Source organism: Aplidium turbinatum, chromosome 8 (genome assembly GCF_918807975.1).
Source record: "Aplidium turbinatum chromosome 8, kaAplTurb1.1, whole genome shotgun sequence".
Lineage (NCBI taxonomy): Eukaryota > Metazoa > Chordata > Ascidiacea > Aplousobranchia > Polyclinidae > Aplidium > Aplidium turbinatum.
The window spans coordinates 30,419,238-30,441,932 of NC_137479.1; the positions used below are offsets into that span (position 1 = coordinate 30,419,238).

Consider the following 22,695-nt stretch of genomic DNA (forward strand, 5'->3'; position numbering starts at 1 on the left):
CAGTTTGTGCTAGGAATGGAAAATAAATTGAATTATGTTGATTGCCAGCCATACTTTGACTACGCATTTGGCTGCATTCACCCCATTTATACCTTGTTTTAGGTATTTTAGGTGGGCTGAACTTGTATAGTACTTTAGTTGGGATGTACAGTAGAACTCGGTTAATCCGGATTCGATTTGACCGGCGATTCCATCTGGATTAGGCGAAGATCCGGATTAACCGATGACGGTTCTATCAAACCTGACTCATTTGTACTTCCAGTTTCATCCGGATTAGGCGAAGATCCGGATTAACCGAATCCGGATTAACTGAGTTCTACTGTATATATAAAGTTTGAAACTTATGTGAAGTGAGAACATGGAACAAACGAGTGAACTAAGTGAAAGAGAACCAGCAGATGAGGCTGGATCATCATCTGTTGTTGCCAGGCAACATCTTGTAAGTTTCATGTTTGTGCGATGGTACATTCATAGGCGTATGGTTTTAGAAATTACCGGGGGTGCAGTTATATCAGAATACTGTATCACACTCATAAACATCAAATACCGTATATACCCGAGTATAGGTCGAGATTTTTCGCAAGTGATTTTCACCTTAAAAAGCAGGTTCGACTTATAGACTACACGGGACAAGCTGTTGTCTCCAGCTCGACAGCCTTCAAAATTAATGCATTTTTGCTACAGAAAAATCATTGCCGACGTAGATTACGGGTTGTGAAATGGCGTCGGCCGAAGTAAAAGTTTTAAACACATTTATTTGCAGTGATTCAAATTTAATGATTTCTTGTCAATTCTAAACTTTATACACTTGTTAACCGATCAATTTTGTATTTTTGCGTGTAGGATATAATCGTTCTTATTACGTAACATTCCATGATCGTTGAAGTCGATGTCAAACCTTAGCGGCCGCATAAAACAACGATGTCAGGTTGGCTAGGACTAGGTGATAATAGCGGTAAGAGACGTCGTTACTGCAGGCAATATCTGCGACCAAGACTATTAAACACCTTTTCTTTTATCGGTTTTCGATTTAATTCTCACACATTGCAAACTATCTTTGCTTCAAGAACATCGTGGGTAGTCATAATAGCACATTTGGCTGGCCTGGTTTTGTTTGAGTTCATCCACTCAGGTCAGAAGTTACAGTTTTTCCTTTGCACTACTGAATAAGCTTTTTCACTCGAGATAAACAATTGCTGGCGGACATTAGCCCATTTTTTACATTAATTCAATGTCTGCCAGTGTTGAATGTCCATGTGTTAATGAGCGGATTTCGATTCTCGTGCTCTGATAACAAAACAATGCGTTCTGTTGAATCATAACACTGGTCAACAAAAAAAAATTTTTTTCTTGTTGCAAAAGATTTTTTGATCGATTCTGAATGAGTTTTAGCCACTGATTCCAAATCTGCAATCAGGTTTTTTCTGCAAGCTCTAGTTTTTATGCAATACACCAGTGGATATTTTGAGGCTTGCAGCATTTGGTCTGAAATTTACAACAAAATTCCAACTATTTAGTTCTGGTTACCACGGCAGTCAAACTCGATTTACAGCGATACGATGATTGGTTTTACAAATGCCAAATAAAAAGTTGATTCTTTTTGTTATATTTGTGGCATATAGGCCTACTCATTCCCTCGTCAGAGACGAAATATAACGCCATTCGTGAAGCGAGCCTACAAAGCTTATTTTCAAGTTCCTCTGGGAGATCAAGAGAAGAAATGGGCTCCACATATTGTCTGCCATAATTGCGAAGAAATGCTTAGTTAGAGATTGGACAAAGAAAAAACGTAACAGACTTCCTTTTGGTGTCCCTATGGTGTGGCGTGAACCGAAGGACCACTGCACTGATTGTTACTTTTGTTTGTTTTTCCTGCCAATGCCCTTCAGGCCTCGAAATTCCGGCGGTCATGGCGGACATGACCTCCGGAATGACCTCGAATGTCTGCCAAAGCCGACTCATTGGTCGGTCATAAATGACCGCCGCAAAATTCTTGACAAAAATAGAGCTAATGCAGCAAAAATATATTTTAAATTTGAATTGTTACAATTGTTTGTTTAACGCGAACAAATACGGAGCTGAAACAATTAATAGTACAGGCAATTGTTTTAAAGATCACATTAGAGTGGCGTGGTTAACGAGCTAATGGCAAAAGTAGCCATTTTTACATCATTTCAGCGCCTTGCAATGTTGCCTTGAAATAAAGTTGTCTGAACTTTTCGGCAGGATATGTATTCTAATTTTAACAGTGAGGATTATTGCGTTACATTGATCGTTTGTTAAAAAGAAACGTCACAGAGAAGCAAGTCTCAGCTGGGTTCCGCACGTGCTCAGGCGAATGTGGCGACCTTATTCACGCTGATACTGATAGAAATAGAATTTCTGCACAGAAGGGAGGGTGTTAGACTAACACTATTGTGTTAATTAGTTAACACTAACACTATTGAGGGCTAACACTATTGAGTCACTAATGCGCATTTGTCTGGACGGTCCTGAGCTGGAGATTTACGACCCCGCGCCGGCAGTAATCGCTTGGCACAACGATTCTATAACGCAAAAACCACGGAATAAGTGATCGTAGTTGCTTTTGTAATGAGGAAATTTGGATTGTTGTTTTCAATTGTGTTTATTGCGTCATTACACGACTATCATTAACGCACTGATTTATTTGCAAGCAATCTGTTCCAGTATAGCCTACTTCAGGGTCGGTTAATTAAGCCATCAACCATTGCAGAGTTATTCTTAGGGATGGGCAAAATAGAATAATTAGCTATTCTAGAATATTCTAGAATACTGAAACCGAATATAGAATACAGATATGTATTCTAGAATAATTGACAGTTTTTACCATCGACACATTTTAATGATTTTTATAACTTTACAAAAACAATGAACATCACAAAAATTGCTTATCGCAGTGTAACTTTCACCAGTCAAACGAGATCTTAACTTGGTGGCAGTTAAACCTGCACTTGAAAAACATCTCTCTGAAGAAGCAGATGTAGCAGGTACACAAAAATATTTTGAAACTAACTGACAAAAACAAGAAAATTGGTTTTTGTTTTGCTTTCCATCAAACAAGGGCGTTTTGAAGAGATGTAAATGTATCTATTTCTGAAGCAGGGGAAGCCAAATTTGCTGATTCATCTTCACTACTGCAAGCAGCATCTTCAATCCCACAGCTCAACAAGTCGTCCATGTCACTGTACTGGCATGTACGGTATTACAGGCCCGTAGCCAGCCGGGGGGCCTCGCCCCCCACCTAAAAATTGTTGCCCCCCTGGCAAAATCCCAACATTTTCGAGCAACAGCTACAATTATAAAGTCTCTGACCTGGCTATGTTTATTGTGTTCTTCTCGCCGTGTCAATTATTTTGTACTCGTGCGTCGTTGATCAAAATAAAACAGTTCATCATCGTTTTCGGCCCCAGTGTTGCCAGATTTTTTTTAAAAAAAGAGCCCAAAAATGCGCCAAAGCAACTTAAAAGTAGCCCAATTTGCCGTCGCGACGTCGACGGTTGAGCAACGAAGGCGCAAGCTTTCTAGGGGGGTTTTTGGGCATGCCCCCAAGAGTCATAGACAAAGCAACATCTTTGTCCATCATGCTGATTGTGTAGATACAAAATACATACATTAATACTAATAATACAACATACAATAAGTACAATGTTCAATATTGAATCAAGCATTGTTCAATAGAAAAAAACTTAGACGAGCCAATGCTATACAAACTTCATACAAATTCCTATTTTCAAATTCAAGATACAAATGGTTCCATAGTAGATGCTAATGCATAGCATAAGCCCGTCAACTCAGATGAACTACCAAGAACCAACACCCAACAAAATTCTATCATCAACTGCTGAAGCTTCATTTTCATATATAGAGCTGTCATGCTTCCGCATTGATGACCGGGGATCAAACAGCATTTTTCCAATTGTTGCAGCAAAGTTCTGATCCTCACAATCGCTGACAAAAGTTGAAGTCCGATACGATTTCACAGTTTGGTTTTGATTGCAGAAACTCTCGAAAAGGCTCGCTCAACTACCGTAATGCATTGCTGATTGGTATAACTATAGGCTACATTGTTAGTGTCAATTGAGCAACTTTTCTAAATTTATACTCCCCTGCAGCATTTCTAAACTCGTACACCTTGGTACAAAAAATACAAGAATCTATCATTGTTTTTCCCTAACAAGGAAGACCAGTTTACATTCAGTAAGTTTCTCCACTGACATTCAATTTTTCCCACTTTAATTTATAGCTTAGACACCAATAAAAGCTTCAAAAATTATGGTACGGTACCGTACTATACCAAGATCATAACTACCGGTACCCTATAATTTCCGATATTCGATACAAGTGCAATTTCGCTTTCGCCACTCGCCAGTCAGTCCTTCCATTCTCCCGGATGAAAATGAATACAGCATTGCTGTAACAACAGTCAAAGCTGCTAATGGTCAGCAGTAAATTTTAACAGTAAACGTCATTTTTTCCGTAATAAACCGAAACTTTACCCACATTTTCAAAGGCTGGTCGGATTCTACCAATTATTCAGTACTGCCAACTCAAAATTCACTGTCAAACAACTTAAAATTCTGCCAAATCTAGGCGCCGTCTCGCGCCAAATCAGAGACTAAAAGTAGCCCAAAAAAGCGCAAGTCGCAAACCAACATTTTTTGGCGCCAAGCCCAACTAAAAAGAGCCCAATTGCAGATAAATCGCCCAATCTGACAACACTGTTCGGCCCCACCCTAAAACAAAATTGCCCCCCCCCCTTGCTCTGCGGCAGTACAGTATAAGACAAAGCCCCCGTACGTACTTCAGCAGGGAGGGTCGCTAATTCGCACACCCTGTGGTCGACGTTGCCCTGCATACGAGAGTGGGAGCTCACGATGTTGGGTAGCTAAACGAAGGCAAGTCGACCCTTGTATTCTACCAGAAACAACTTAGGTTTGTGGTACCGAAATAGAGAAAAATCCGGAAAGCGGATTAAGCTGTTTCGTACCACACTTCCGCAAGACTGTGAGGACTACAAAGCGCTTGACAAGAAAGATCTCTTTAATGCGAACAATGAAACTCGTGCGTTTTTCCGACGCCGCATCGTACTGAATCGATAAACAATTCTACTTTCGCTGCAGCGAATTCGTTGCGATCAAACGGACTAGTACGAAGTAGATCGTTAAAGCGGTTTCAATTATCCGATTTCATATGCATTTTGAAACCGGTTAGACTCTACAACCGGTTATTCTATATTCGGTATTCTATTTTGCCCATCCCTAGATTCTGTTGTAGAAAGTCTTCTACAAACACGACTACACAATACTGTAGTGTAATTTTGTGCAAAATCTACATATGCAAAAAATATGTCCGGTTGAGATATTAAATGTCCGCTGAAAGGGCCAGTCCGGTAGGACAAGCTTGACCGCCGGAAAAAAGTACAAATTTCGAGGCCTGCCCTTGGTGGACAAATTTATTGTTTAGTTAAAAAAAAAATTTTTTTTCTATTTTTTGAAAACATTTTAGTCCAGTCAAAACATGTTGTATTTTAAAATTTTTTTTTTCAAGTACTTTAATTTTTTTTCAAACGTAGCAAATCTGTTACGTCAGGCACATTCGCACTACCTACAGAATTTTGAAACGTAGCAGATCTGTAACGTCAGGCGCTCTAGCAACAAAACCACACAATAAACAGTAATAGAGATGTACCGATACCAATATTTTGGCCGATACCGATCCCGATACCGATATCACTTTTTTAGGCCGATACCGATACTGATACCGATATTTTGGCCGATACTTTGGTGTTACAAAAAGAAGCAATTTTGGTATTTGCAAGGAAATATATCAAATGCTAAGTTTTACCTTATTTGCATAAAACTATTAAAAAAAACTTTGGATTGGCATAATTTATTAAAGATTCAAGAATCCAATCTCAACCACATTGTTGTGTCATAATAGTAGGTTTTAGTAATAAAAGGCCACCGTAATTGAGGATTGGGGTATAAGGGAAGAAACATTACATCATAATTGGGGTTTCTGAAAAATTAATAAAATGTTTGCGCAAACTCTCCAAATAAGGCTATCATAATTGATAATAAGATGTAAAATGTAAACCAAGTGATTTGTGTAGTCGTACAAAAACTACTCGACAAGTAATGTGCAACCTAAGGGCGCTTGTCGTTTGGTTGAAAAGCTTTTGCCATGCCAAGACTACCCAGGTAGCAAAAATGCACAATTCTGCATCGCTCCCACCCCGCCAAACGCTCAAAAATCCTGTGCAACTCGGCTGCCCCCAGCAAGCCGGCTCCACCAGTCGGCAATTCAACTTGCACCCTTAGCCGCAACAAAATCACCAAGCCCAAACAATGTCACAGCAGAATAAGTAGGCCCAAAAAGAAAGCAATGGGGCCACAAATCCTCAAAAAAACAATCAAAATGGTCCCGTTGCGCCCAAGATGACAACCTCATTGCGAAGAAAGGAGCGTCCCCCCCGGCCACCAGCACAAGGCTGAGCACTCACCAGCACAGCGAGTTGCCGCGACCCGCCAACCACAACGGTGCAGCTTCGACACTAGCCATTTCAATTCTTGTCGATGTCAGTTCTTGCTACAAAACGGCTGCCGACAAACATATATTATACTTGATTGGATGGTCTAAATGGCTAGTGTGGAAACCACACCATTATGGCCAGCGAATCGCAACAGCCCGCCGCACCAGTAAGCGCCCAGCCCCGTGCCGACAGCAGGGAAAGACACTTCCCCCCACAATGAGGCCGCCATCCCAAGCGCAACAAGATCACTTATTGATTAGTTCAGTGAGGATTTGCAGTACCACCGCCCCCACCCAATCCGCCACGACATTGTTCAAGCCTGGTGAGTCCACCACAACGAAAGGCGGAAACCAAATCACAAACTGACAGAACCAGCCCACCAAAAATAACCAAGCCACACGGGTCCCTCAAACGTCCAGCAATGCAAAAACGATGCAAAACTACACATTCCCGCCACCTGGGTAGGCCTACTGGGTATTCTTGGCCTGGTTTTATCCTCTGCTGAGAGTAAAAAAGAAACGCAAATGATAAACATTGGAGAAATTGAGTCTCCTTCACAACTTAAGAATCGAACAACGCAAAACTGCTGAAACAAAACGTTTTGTTTGAGTGAAAGAATCACTGTAAGCAAACAATGCCAAAAGGTGCGCCCATGAAGTCATGGGAGTGTAAGGTATCAAAAATTTGATCAGGTTGTTATTTTTCTACTTCAATGTGATGACATTAGTTACTACTTTAAAAAATCTATATCTTTGCTTCTGCAGAAAATCCGCAAAAAACGCCTTTTTTTACACGTTTAGTATCGGCCACAGTATCGGTCAAATTTTGCCGATACCGATGCCGATACCGATACTCAAAAAATGGCCGATATCACCGATACTGATGCCGATACCGATATATCGGTACATCTCTAAACAGTAACAAGCAACTAATTTATTTTCACTCAAACAGCACAAAATTGTTCATTTTTTGTGGAATTTCAAAACAGTGTTTCGTTTTGTCTATGCAAAGGTGTTCTTCACACTTCTAACAAAAGTATAGGCAGCTTGTCCAGCCAGACATTTTGCATAATCCCCTTTCTTTGTAAATATATATGCAAGCTTCTTAGCTGTTTTTCCGAGACGTTTGGAAGGGTCTAACTGGACCAAATACAAATAGGACTGCTCCACAATAGCTTCATCATATAACAGTTTGAAGTAATTGGCTGGTGATGAAATGTGGGTCAGCTTGTTCACGCACAGTGGTCATCGAAGGGGTGTTTCTCATGGAAGGACTTTTTCTTACACAGCTCCAAATTGAACAGGGTGGTTTGGTTGTCCTTGTTGGTGGATTGATGGATTCCATTATACCTTCATCTAAAAATAACAAGTTGTAAAAGAGTAAGGAAAAATACTACAAAGCTGCAGTATAAAAGTAAATGACAAGAATCACCATTATTTTCCATTTATGAATTTGACATACATATGCAATTATGCATTGTACAAACATTACCTATTGTGGGACTGAGAAATAAGTGAGACATTCTCAAACAAATACAAAACTCAATTTGGCCCAAGAGAGCATGGTGGAGAGTCCTTTTTACCATCAGAGTATATATCGAACACATCAGTTTGATAGTAGAAAGTAGGGTGGGCTGAAAAAAACTTTTTTTTGAAATTGAAAAAGTGGCCCCTCCAAAAAGTTGGCAAATTGTCCGAAACCATCTGCTTTACTAAAAATTTTCAGTTGCTCCCTCTAGTGGCCGAGCAACATCACACTAAAGGTCGCAAAAAGGTCAAATTTTTGGAAAGTGCTCTAACTTTGTAGCCGATGATCATAGAGAACTAAAACTGGTATCAAAAGAAGCAGAAGAAGCATGTTTCTATTTGTCTTAAGAGAACATTTTGCCATAAAATGTCTAAAAATGAAGTTATTTTCAAAAAACTCTATTTTGAGGCATTATCACAGTCCTACAGGTTGTTAAACTGGGCAAGGGTTCCATAAGCATGCAAAAGTGAAAAGGATGATAAGATCTTGACCAGCCATAGTAATCAGGTAACCACCATCAAATTTGACAATTTTTTAGGTTGCATCAAGATTTTTCAATAGCTCCCTCTAGTGTTGAAGTAACAAAACATTGAAAATTATAGAAGTGAAAAAAACTGGAAATGTGAAGTTTTATGTAATTCTAACTTTTTACAAGTTGTCATAGAGAGTTAAATATAATTATGTAATTTTAACGACCTGTTTTAGCCTAATGCTGCGAGTTCGCTGTGGTAATAATGGATTGCACTAGCTTTCAGGACACAGTTCCCCAGTCATGTGCTATGACAAATGGTGTTAAAGTCAGTGATTCTTTCTTTTATGCGGCTCTTTTGTTTGGCTATAATTAAACACAGCACTAAAAGCAGTAGCCTAGTTGGTCAAATTAAAACAACTAAACAAACTGCAAACTTAATAATCACAAATATCATAGTGAGATCACTACTCAGACAGAAGACATAGTGTCGAAAACAATGGCAAAAAGACATCAAATCAATCAAACTGCAAACTGATGTTTTGAGTCAAAGGATTTCATCAATTTTCTGGATTGAATTTTTTGCCTAATCATTCCATCTCGTCTCTCAAAACTTGTAGTGGAGGCAGATGCTTCAGATACCAGCTTGACATGCCGTTCAACAGCTTGATTGTGGCAAGGATGATGAAGACTTAATGGTTGAAAGCGTAACTCATTAATAGCTTTGTAACTAAGCTTTTGTGTTGCTGGAGGTTCATAAACATCAGGAAGATTCAAATTCAACATTTTATGAAATCCTTTTAATTTAAAATTGATCTTGGATATAAAAAATTTACGAATCATTGGAAACTCTGCTGAATTAGATGCTGCTTCCATAAATCCCCCTGAAAAATTGTCATTTTCAATGTGATACATTGTGCCTTTTGTTCGAAGTGCACATATCTTATTAACAGCCATTCTGCAAAGATCCTCATCATTGTCACCAAACATGCCAAGCAAAACATTTTCTGGGTGTGCAAAGAATCCATTTCTTTAAACAACTTTAAGATATGAAGATAGCATGTCAAAATAAAACTAAGTGACAGAACATAGCAAAATCAATGGGTCCATGACCTAAGTGTTAAGTGCAAATCAATAAGATAGCGCAGCGATAAATTCACAATAAAATGAAGCTGGAAAAGCAGGACCAGCGATCAGAAACCTCTACTTAACAAGAGGCAAAATCATTCTCTTAATGGTAATCGAAGATTTGATTAGTGATGCCCATTTATCTTCGCACATGTCCAAATCTGCAACGGGTGGCTTTTCAACAAATGTTACTGTGAAACAGTCTGCAATAGATGGTTTTGTGTTTATGTACAAAGAGTGGCAGGAGGCGTAATGTTTGAGTAATGCCGCCTTATCACCCCCCGGACTGGTGTCAAAAGTGTTCCATGCAGACCTATGGCCGGACCACCTGGTAGAAAAGCGATTGGAGGTTTGGCCAACATATTGTTCCGAGCAGAGTTTGCAGGAGGCAACATATATCCCGTAGTCGCTACAATTAAGGTCTTGCCGAAGTTTGATTACACTATCCCTAGATTGTATTACCCGGGTCCAAGGAACCATATTTTTATTATGGTTCCGGAAATTACCGCACAAAGCACAATGTCCACATGGTTTAGAACAGCCGAGTGTCTTTTCAAGATTGTCCGAAAGTGCAATGGAACGGTAGTTGGTCAGGGTGTTGCCAAGAGTGAGAGGTCTTTTATAAACAATGCATGCTGTCGGTTGTAGGGCTTTTTCTTTGGCAGTAAGTTTCATGGTAGTGGAAAGTGAAGAAGCCCAAATTGTGCGTTTATTGGTAGTTTTGTGATTCTTGGGGCCAAACCGTTCCTTCCAATTTTTTGCTAATGTAGTGATGCGTTCTACCATGTCCTGTTTAAAACCAGAAAAATTACATTTATTCTGTAGTCTTCGTAAAGAGTTGAAAAAATCTTCATCCAGCTCGTTGAGACGTCTTAAACGTACACATTCACTAAAAACAATAGACTGGAAAATATGTGGGGGGTGAAAAGAAGAGCCGTGGAGGAAGGGTCTGTGTTTTGCTGTGGGCTTTTGGAAGTCTCTCGTGGTAAATCCTATTAGGTTAGATTGATCCGTAACATGAAGCACATCTAGGAATTCAACCTCTTGGTCCTTCAAAGCTGTATTAATGCAGCGAAATTTGAGCGAGAGGCCATAGTTTGTAAACGCTTCTGTGAGCGTCTGTTGGATATTGCGTGTATATTCGGCTCCTTCCGAAATCCACATTATGTCGTCGATAAACCTAACAAACAATACAGTATATTTCAGTTGCTGGGCTAAGGACTTAATAATATAGTGGACTGCAATGTTGGCAATAGAAACCGAATGGTTGTCACCTGTGACAATACCGTTTTGCTGTTTGAAAAACGTCTCGCGATACTGAGTGACAACGTTGTCCAAACAAAACATAACTAACTCAATCAACTTCGTTGAACCAACTTCGTTGAAACCGGAGTGCAATTTTACAGCTTCTCGCAATGACTGTATGATTAAATGTCTAGGGATGCTTGGGTAAAGAGCAGCAACGTCAGCGGCAACCAAAAAGAAAATAGGTTGCTCACCAGGTGGTGAGGAGCAATTATCGTTCAACCAACCTTCCTTCCATTTAACCAATTTCATGAGATAGTCCCGGCTATCTTTGCAGTATTCATTAACCATGTTCTTGCAGTAATCAATGCTAATGGGGTTGAGAATGGATTCCAATAGGGCTGTCACTCTGGAAGTGGTAATATTTCCAGCAGATTGTAAAGTTCGAACAGGAATATCAAAGACTGAAATGGTGTTTAATACTTCAGGAGGTAGTTTGTGGGTTTTAAACAGTGGATAAGTATAGGCTGGTGAAATATTTCTCCAACCGTTCACCAGCCTATACTTATTCACTGTTTAAAACCCACAAACTACCTCCTGAAGTATTAAACACCATTTCAGTCTTTGATATTCCTGTTCGAACTTTACAATCTGCTGGAAATATTACCTCTTGTTAAGTAGAGGTTTCTGATCGCTGGTCCTGCTTTTCCAGCTTCATTTTATTGTGAATTTATCGCTGCGCTATCTTATTGATTTGCACTTAACACTTAGGTCATGGACCCATTGATTTTGCTATGTTCTGTCACTTAGTTTTATTTTGACATGCTATCTTCACATAGTTTCATTTTGTACGTATTGGTTTAGCCATTCGACTCTCATCAACCTTGGTTTGTTTTTGCGCATTGTCATCATTATTTTGTCATAGTAGTTAGGTTCGTGTAGTTTAGTTTAAATATAATTTAAATTTGCCTATAAATATTTTACGCAGCCAGTTAATATTTACGCAGTATTCTACCAGTTAGTTTTGGCAGTTAGTCTTGGTCAGTATCTTAGGCTACTGCAGATTCATTCATTTATTTATTTAGTGACAGTTTTTAGGTTTTGCTTTCTTATGTTTGCTTTTTAGGCACTAAAGATGCTCTAAAGTTAGAGCGAAATGCATATGCCAATAGGGCTCTGCTGATTTTCCATGTATTTTTCTGAAGGTGTTGCAACCGTGCCAAATTTCTTTCAAATCAATAACTTACTTCGGTCTCAAGCACGTTTTAACGTTCGCGTTTTGTCGCTTCTACCCTTTTCTCGACCTTTGCTATGTTGACGTGTATTGTTTTGATATGATGGTCAGAAATAAAAACAACTGAACTGAACTGAACTATTTTGTAATAAAGAATGATTACGTCAAAGAATTGATGGAAAAACTAACAATCAAAGGCGAATTATAATATGAAAAATGTCACAAAAGAGTATGGTATGGAATTGTAGTTGGTATGGTATGGAATTATATAGTTGAACCATAGGCATACGAAGCCGAGCAACGTGATCAAGTTTAACATCTTCAAGTTTATTACATTTACATAAACATAAAACTACGCAACAAATTAAGTATCGAACGTTTTCGACATCACAAGATGTCCTCTTCAGGAATAATATACATACAAATTAACTACATCTGAAAAAAATACAATGGTTAACTAAATCTATAAACAGAAAAAGACAAAAACTGCACAGTACTTCTGACAAGCTCAAACTCAACGATATAGGCTCCACGAGAATCAAAGGTAACTGCATCAAAAGGTGCTAAACAGATCACATGATATGGTAGAAAGGCAAGGTGCGAAAAAACTAATTTTAAAATACAGAGAGCAAGAAAGACGAGCCGCAAGCATACAATTGTCTGTTCAAAAGTGGATTGTGACGTTTTATGTACAAGGCTTCCAACATCTTAGTTTGATACTCAGACCTGCCTCTGGACATGATCTCAAACTGCTTGATAGAAACGTTATTTTGGCATTCTGTACATGAAAAAATGTGATCTTTAATTGCGCTTTTCTGGATAGAATTCAAATTCAGGTGTTCCCCAGCTCTAGTCGATAAATGTCTTGTTGACATACTGATGTATGTCAGGCTTGCATCAGGCAAACAACTGAATTTATAAACGACATTAGAACATAGAGCAAAGGGCGTAGGCGACTTCAGCTGAAAATATCTGCCTACTTTGAACGTTCTATATACAGGGTAAATGTCACAATCAAATTTTTTTTTGACAATTTTAACTAGATTTTTTGAAAATCTTACCGAACCTTTTCCCAAGAATGGTATATCAAAAAAGTTGCTAAAATCGTCTTCTTCGGGTTTATCTTTCGGTTTCGTATCCAAAAAAGCTTTTAATATTTTATCAAAATGGATACCCGTCATACTTTTTTGATAAAACATTAAAAGCTTTTTTGCATACGAAACCGAAATATAAACCCGAAGAAGACGATTTTAGCAACTTTTTTGATATACCATTCTTGGGAAAAGATTCGGTAAGATTTTCAAAAAATCTAGCTAAAATTGTCAAAAAGAAATTTGATTGTGACATTTACCCTGCCTGTATATTAGGGTGGGTCGATTTTCACATAAAATTGTCGGATTGTCGCACAAATCGGCATTTAGGTGAAGCTTGCCATACTAAATAAAGTGTTAAAATTTCAATGTGATGGTGTCCTCCTAATCACTTACCCCAGGTGGTATGGAAGAATATAATTTTCTACTTCACGGTAAATTATATTCAATAGGTAGGCTACAGTGAAAACAAAACTCAATTGAAATGTAACGAGTTAAAGCCACACCTAGATCAGGGCCGGATTTAGTTGATGAGGGGCCCGGGCCACTTTTAGATCGGGGGGCTCCCACGCGAAAAACCACCTCTTCGTCTACAGTACCATAAATCCAGCACTGCACTGCATACCATTTTGCAGAAACTTCAAAGGTTGAAAGAAAAAAAAAAACAACATAAAATCACATTTTTTCCACATAGGTGGGCCCTTCAAAAGTCGGGGGCCCGTGGTACCTGCACCCTCTGCCCCCCCTTAAATCCCGGCCTGACCTGGATGTTAAGCTAAGCAACACAGTCTTTCTTTGGTTCAAGTATAGGTCGCTGCTTCCTTGCATCTAAGATAGAATAAATCATAGAGTTTCTTTTCTCCTTTCTGACAGTTTTGAAGCTGACCTCAGCGACTACACGAATCATTCTTTCAACGGCTTGAGTCTGTGATATGTATGACGACTTTACTGGGACTTACTTGATTGCATCCCAAAGTTTATCCTCACTCTTAGATGATAATAATGGTGATTCAGTAACGCCAATCTGTGTCCAGTCGATCATATCAATATAATCCATTGCATTAAGATTAAGTTGATCAGCAGGGCGATGGAATCTTCATATTATTGTAGATGAAAGCTTTCGTGCTTTCAGAATTCGCCTAACAGCTACTTCACTGATTGCATGGATCAGCGAAGTAGCTGTTAGGCGAACTTCAGAACTGATTGCATGGAAGATTTCCTAAAGGTACATCTGGTCTGCGCTTAGATCTTTGAATTGTCCAATTTTGGCAAATGGGGAGTTTCAATTTTATCAAGCAATGCGATCTCCAAGGCTATATGAATTCGGTTTGACGACAGAATATCGCCAATTTCACCAATGAATGTTCTGGACCAGATGTCTTTCCAAATAATCTAAATAGATGCTGCAATGGTAACTCATTGATGGGCAGCATAGGCCAACATATATTCCACTGAACTTCATAATGGATATGATCTTCTACTCTAGCAATTATTCCATTACGATTCCCAGTGTTTACTGCTCTCCCGTCACAACCTGTTATTCGAATTCCATCCATCTTTATATTTTCGTCGATCATACATTTTAAAATGTCAACTGAACGACCACTTGGTGTTGTGACATGAGAGATCAGGGTTCGATCTTAGCGGTAGTCCGCTAGCCAATGGCTAGTGAAAATTTGCGCGGACTAGTAGAAATGTTGCAGTACTAGTCCGATTGGCTAGTGAAAATATTCGCTGGTGAAAAGTGTTGGTTTACAAAATGGCGATTGGCGACGTCACTGAGGTCACTCTCACTCTGAAATACTGCAGAAATTTGCTTGCCAGAGGCGAAATTGCACGAAGAAGGCTGCAAAGTAGGTCAACTGAGCACGTGACTACTTTTTTCTCGCATTTTCGCTAGACACGACACGTGGTAGTAATGAGCACGCCAGGTCGGCGGTCGCCACATTACAACTGATACTTCCTACGACTGTTTACAATTCTGGTTAAACTTTAAAGAGTTTACTAGTTCTGTGTAACATAGCACTATGCTGTATTTTCCAACCAACAAAACATGTCCCTTTTACATTGATTTATCATCTGCAGACGTTGAAACAATGTAAAATAGACCAGCTTTGCTGACTGGGAGAGCATTTACGATCAAAGCATTTTTCTGCAAACTGTGGCAATCGGATTTCTTTTAATCTCACCGATACCTGTGATGTCACAACGCGAACTTTGACGTTGATGTTTTTGATTCAATCGTGCTATTTTTAGCTCCGTACCAGCTGTGTAGTTTTGAGTATGGAACGTGGCCTACGAAAATAGCGGTATGGTAGAAAAACACGGCTCACACTCATTGTTTGTTTTGAAATCGCAAAGTTTTTTTTTCAAGTCTTTTGCACTGTCTGGTAAAATAATTAATTTGCAATGTTCTTCAACTGAACGAAACTGCACAAATGAAATTATGCACTGCATTTCACAACAGTAGGCTGTTTTTTTTTCAGCAATTAAAAAAAAAAATCTCCAACGTTTTCTGGTTTAAACTTTTGGACATGCTTTCCAACACTTCCCTCTCAAGCCGAAATAATTTGTCCGTGTCCATTTCTTGGAAAGTCAGTCGCCCACGGATGACATCAAAAGCATTTAAACTTCTTTATTGGGAAGTGTGATTATTCCTTTTGTGTGCTCTTCTGTTTTAATGAAGCCCAGCTGTGCGAAAATTGTTTTTTTGTAGTGCGATGTCTATTAGCTCATGGCCTGGGATTACAGACACTTGTCTTTGTTTTGATCGCATGCGTATGTCTCCCTCTGCTTCATTTCGCCTTTGAACATTGAAGACAATTATGCGAAGCAAAAAAGAGACATTCTCTTTTCGCTAACAGGCACAATTATACGATTAAATGAATGAAGTATGCAAACTAGAAGCAAATCCTGCTGCTTTTATCCGATTCAAATAAACGATTGATATGTTTAAGCAGTATACTATTAACCGATTTCGTCTGTATAATATATCGTGATCAAATGCTGATTCAACGTTACTACAAAGTGTCTAACGCTGAGTGTTAGCTGGGTAGTTATCGCTATTGTTAATACGTCATCAGACAAGTAGTGAAAAGTCAGTGAACTGGTCGGACTAGTGAAAAATCGTGCGGGCTAGTGAAAACGGAGAGCAACTAGTCCGGTGGACTAGTGAAAAAAAAAGTTAAGATCGACCCCTGGAGATGTAGATGTCACCAAGTTGTGTCAGTAAAACGTAATGGTATTCTTTTATTTTTCTACTGTGGTGGTAGTCATCAAAGACATATGATTCATCCTTTCTCCCATCGAAATAGAACGATATAAAATTATTGACGACATGTTGGGTTGATTTCAATCAAGTACACCTCTTGACCCAGCTATGTCTCACTTTCCGTGGGTCAATAATGATGTCTGTGGAGAAGTCTTCTCTTAACACATCCTGCAAAGTAGCAGTGGCAATAGCAGCAACTGTTTCGTCAGAAACTATCTTTCGATCGGCTTCCCTTGCAACACAAGGGATTGGGATGGTATTGTAGGCACTACTTGTTAAGAAACTCTCCGTGAAACTCGGATCATTATCGGATGAATAAGATAAGGGTCCACGTCTTTTAGGCGCTGACAGTTAGGCGCTGGTCTAATAGGCACGCACACTGTGGCGTCTGGATATTTAGGTGCGAAGCACTGTGGCGCCCGTTCATTTAGGTGCTATTCCTAGTAAAGTCTGTAGATTGTATCAGCTTAGCAGGTAGGGGCATAGGGCAATGCTTTTCACACAAAATATTATATTGAACAGGAAAATATATTGTTTTGTTAATGCGTGTGCGTTGTTGGTCATGGCTTCAGTGAGTGAAGTTGCTTAAACCGCCAATGCTTTTTCACACAAAATGTTATATTCAACAGAAAAAATATATGGGTGAAGCTGCTTAAACCGGGAATGATTTTCACACAAATTGTTATATTGAAGAGAAAAATATGTCATGGCAAGCCTTGAAGCAGCCGGCGGCCATGGCCGCTAAGCAGTGCTTGAATGACCGCCGGTGCTACCTTCTCAGTCGGCCAAGTTTGGCCGCCGGTTTCTTCTGGTCAATTATTTAATTTCGCAATAGAATGATCGTGGATTAACTGTTGAAAATATGTAGTATCAAAGAGTGACGCAGAATTAGGTCAGCGCGTCATAATCACCAACTGTTGTATTGTGCGGAACATTTGCCATCTGCGATCACCAGCGCTGTAAGTCTTGTTTGTAATTCCCGACCTTTATTTTAACAAAGTCTTAATCCAAAGTGCTAATTTACATCGGCTGGCAATATTGTCGTTTTTATGTCGATGCAATGTTGTCGGACATTGAATTGTTGTTAAACAGGAGAACTTATAGTATATAGGTTAGTTCACATCCGAGGGAAACACATGACTTCATAGTTGAGAAATGTTCCCGCTGTGGGTTAGTGACTTCACACTTTCAATGGTGACATCATAACGGTATAAACGGTCAGGTTTTATGAAAGGCGGCATTCGGTAATGCAGTTGAAACAATTTGCTGAGCAGCGAGCAGTTGAAACAATTTAGTGTCGTTAGTAGATGGTCCCGCAATACCGGATTACAATCCCGATAAAGCAGTTATTGTGTAGCGATCCATTATTTCATCATATAAATTCCCTTTCTTTAACTAAAATGAACCATTTCAAACCATGCGTAATTTCCTAAAGAATTGTAATTTTCCATTTAATCTGCTCCCGAAGTCAATATGAAAAAGGGAACTGATGATTATAAAATGACTTGTTCGCATTTGGCGAGAGCTCAGTTAGACCAGTTCAGCTCTCAGAAAAACATTAAATTGATTGTTTAATTAAAATGTAATAACTCGTGATAATGTTTCACTATCCTGTAATTTCATTATTCTGTACTGTTTAAATTCAAATTGTGTTATAGACCTACAATATTATACGAACACCTTCTGATAACTTAAAATTATAATTCGAATAACAATTGTGTGGAAATTAGATAATGGAGTCAGATATATAAATTAGACAAATGAGTGTGAATATCCTTGAGACAAACAGAGTTTCATTAGACAGCCAGTTACCTAATAAATTAACATTTTAAACCATCGCTTAACATTCTCACGCGTAAAATAGGTATGACTACATTGGTGACCACGACGTGATACCGATGTTAAGCGATGGTTTAAAATGTTAATTTATTAGGTAACTGGCTGTCTAATGAAACTCTGTTTGTCTCAAGGATATTCACACTCATTTGTCTAATTTATACATCTGACTCCATTATCTAATTTCCACACAATTGTTATTCGAATTATAATTTTAAGTTATCAGAAGGTGTTCGTATAATATTGTAGGTCTATAACACAATTTGAATTTAAACAGTACAGAATAATGAAATTACAGGATAGTGAAACATTATCACGAGTTATTACATTTTAATTAAACAATCAATTTAATGTTTTTCTGAGAGCTGAACTGGTCTAACTGAGCTCTCGCCAAATGCGAACAAGTCATTTTATAATCATCAGTTCCCTTTTTCATATTGACTTCGGGAGCAGATTAAATGGAAAATTACAATTCTTTAGGAAATTACGCATGGTTTGAAATGGTTCATTTTAGTTAAAGAAAGGGAATTTATATGATGAAATAATGGATCGCTACAATTGCATGGTACAACGATTCTATTGCAGGACGTCGCCCAGACTTAAGAGATCATTTTAGCATTGTAGCAAGTTTAATTCTATTTACTTGTGCTATCGTTATTTATTTGTATTTTGGCCTCCAAGCGCGCAAATTTGGCCGCCGAGAAGGAGCTCCCAGTAGGCCACAATGGCTGCCGGAAAAAAATACGAGTTTTAAGGCCTGCATGGCTTCAGTGAGTGAAGCTGCTTAAACCGGCAATGATTTTCACATTAAATGTTATATTGAACAGAAAAATATGTTGTTTTTTTAATGCGCGTGTTCAGCATTTATTTCTTGTTAGTCCAGGTTTGAGTCGGCGAAAGCTTTATCAATAAATTATTCAAGTTTCCGAACATGTATGAGTTCACTTTTAGTTAGGTCAAATAATGGCTACACTAAACATCAGTAAAAAATGTACTGTAGCCTGTATTCAACCGGGCGGTAGGCTTAAGTGAAGAGTAATTTAGTTTTCCTTCAAAACCCCGACTAGGTTTAATAACGAGCAAAGTCCCACCATTATGCTTGCAACTTGTAGCCAAGGTGTAGCCTATATGCCCTGTAGAAATGTATTCATGTGAACAGTAGTAGAGCGTTTTACGCGTTCTCGTCACATGGCCAATCCATCCCGAACAAAAGTAATTGCGAAAGATAACAGATTAAGTAAAGTTCCATCTGGCTGCAACTTGTGTTCAGGATGCATTGCAAATGTCCTGTAGAAATGTGCTAATATCAAGAGTAGTAGAGCGTTTTCACGCACCTCAACTCTACACGATCTATCCGTCTCAAGTAGAAGTAATTATTAAAGGTAACAGATTGCACAAAGCTGCGCCTTTAAACCGGCAACTTCTACTCCAGAAGTACGTGTCCTGTGGAGATCAGGTGGTCTGCTGGTCTAATTGCCCTGCATATAAGCCGATGTTGGATCTGAGCACTTCATTTGCACCGAAAAGTTTGGTAAGTTTGCCACATCATAAAGCAAAGATTGATATGGCAGCTTCGACTATTTCAACTTCACGTAATCGTGAAAAAATTGCTGCTGATGGCTTCATGTATACGTTGCAGTGTTTGATTGCGCATTTTTCGTATTTATTAATTGTTTAATAAAAATCTTCATCCTTCCACCTCGTGTAGCCTACCTTCTCAAACAAAAGAGCTTGCTGTGGCTTCTTTGCTGTAGCCTAGGCTACTTGCAGTCAGGCACTGCACACTAAAATTTTAACCACCCGCTTCAATATAGACTAAGGTATGATTTTTTTACTGATGTTTAGTGTAGTTATTATTTGACTTAACTCTTTCGCAACCACCGAGGTCAAGACGTTTAATCTAAATAACCAGACATTTTCCACACAAATCTGTTGTGTTTACGCCGTAAAAACATCTTATGTGATCGACGTAGACGCACAATCTTGACATCAAATAAAAGCATACATCTTCAGCTATCCGAAGATGCGAAGCTTTGCAATAAAATTTAAAACATTCAATGTACGACTAGCAACTTTCCATACGGTGTTTTTTCTAATTTCTAAAAAAATTAAAAATTGGCAGAAAAGTGTACTTCATTATAATCTTTACTACCCAAGCATGATAAAATAATTTGAAAATATATGTAGTTTAATCGAATACCAAAACAATTCTGCACATGAGAAAAATTTTACTTCGTTTCTGCGCGCAATGCTTTAGGAGGTACAGCAGAATGATTATGGAGAAAATTTTAAGCAAAAAGTTTACGTAATTTAGCCTACAGTCTTTTTGATCGAAAAACATTTTGTGTGAAAAGCATTGCCGATTTAAGCAGCTTTACTCACGGAAGCCATGATATAATTTTCTGGCAAGCTGCCATGCTGATACAATCTACATACTTTACTAGGAATAGCACCTAAATGACCGGGCGCCACAGTGCTCCGCACCTAAATATCCATACGCCACAGTGTGCGCGCCTATTAGACCAGCGCCTAACTGTCAGCGCCTAAAAGACTTGCTCCCTAAGATAAAGAGTCAGTTTCAGAAAGTTTTTTTATGGCGTGTTAAACCGTACAACTATTAGAAGTTCGCTCACTGCGCAGGATTGCCGGATTGGGCGAAAAAATGAGATAAAATGACAAAAACTTCCGCAACTTTTCTCCCAATCTGGCAACCCTGTTATAGAAACAGAGGGTCATTGGGGTAATGGGTTGCTGTGCAAAAAAAACGATTTTAAACTTTGAGGAAACGTTTAGAAGGTAAAGTCGCACCTATGTTCAAATTTATATGATAAATGGAGAAATCGACCCACCCTACTGTATATAGAACGTTCAAAGTAGGCAGATATTTTCAGCTGAAGTCGCCTACGCCCTTTGCTCTATGTTCTAATGTCGTTTATAAATTCAGTTGTTTGCCTGATGCAAGCCTGACATACATCGGTATGTCAACAAGACATTTATCGACTAGAGCTGGGGAACACCTGAATTTGAATTCTATCCAGAAAAGCGCAATTAAAGATCACATTTTTTCATGTACAGAATGCCAAAATAACGTTTCTATCAAGCAGTTTGAGATCATGTCCAGAGGCAGGTCTGAGTATCAAACTAAGATGTTGGAAGCCTTGTACATAAAACGTCACAATCCACTTTTGAACAGACAATTGTATGCTTGCGGCTCGTCTTTCTTGCTCTCTGTATTTTAAAATTAGTTTTTTCGCACCTTGCCTTTCTAGTTTCTACCATATCATGTGATCTGTTTAACACCTTTTGATGCAGTTACCTTGATTCTTGTGGAGCCTATATCGTTGAGTTTGAGCTAGTCAGAAGTACTGTGCAGTTTTTGTCTTTTTCTGTTTATAGATTTAGTTAACCATTGTATTTTTTTCAGATGTCGTTAATTTGTATGTATAATATTCCTGAAGAGGACATCTTGTGATGTCGAAAACGTTCGATACTTAATTTGTTGCGTAGTTTTATGTTTATGTAAATGTAATAAACTTGAAGATGTTAAACTTGATCACGTTGCTCGGCTTCGTATGCCTATGGTTCAACAAGACAAGTTGTCAGCTGCGTAGCCGAGTGGTGAGAACCCTGGAACGGCAATCGAAAGGGCGCCGGTTCGACACCACTCATGAGCATGCGGCTGTGTCTTTGGCAGGACACTTAAAGGCATGCCTGAAGGTGGACATGAAGGTTGGCTTCCTTGCCTTCCAGTCCACTTAATCTAAATCTTCAACCACCGGGTGTAAGCCTGGATACGACAAACAAGACAAACTCTCTACCAAAGCTCTATAATTATATATAGTCAAAGTGGCAAATGCGCCCACCGGTCTACTGAGTGGCTAATGCGCACTTGCCCTCACAGAAATATTTTTCACTCCTTTCTCAGCAAATAAAAACCACAACTATTTAATATATACTTCCTTGAATTCCCAAACGGAATTTCAATGCAAATGAACTTACGCTTTCGTCACAATCTGCTTTTTATTTTACGCTACTCAAAACCGCAACGCTAACGCGCACCACAAACTTTCTAACTGACATCGGCAATTTCGCTCAAATTTGTTTTAGAAAGACCGCATGAGACTAAATCTTTTTTTTATTTTAATGGGAGTTCTTCAGCTACGATTTGAGAGAAACAGAACAAAAAAAATCCATTCCAGCAAAGAGCAAGCCGAGAGTGTGCGCATTGAAGGTGTGATTAGAGGAGAGAGTTCAGTTGGAGCAAAATTATAAAGAATGTGATGTCAGTTATTTATACAATAAATTATTATACATGCGACTAATACAGAAAGGAGTGGTAAA

The 22,695-nt window shown here is 38.8% G+C and overlaps 1 protein-coding gene across 1 annotated transcript in view; it reads left to right on the top strand.

Moving 5' to 3' along the window:
- Positions 1-340: 340 nt before the first annotated feature.
- Positions 341-22,695, top strand: part of LOC145776266 (NACHT, LRR and PYD domains-containing protein 3-like) — a 102,642-nt gene continuing 80,287 nt past the window's right edge. Inside the window, exon 1 of the mRNA XM_082587668.1 lies at positions 341-439. Coding sequence (XP_082443794.1) covers positions 359-439 — 81 coding nt within the window. The 5' untranslated portion in view covers positions 341-358. The remainder of the gene's footprint in view (positions 440-22,695) is intronic.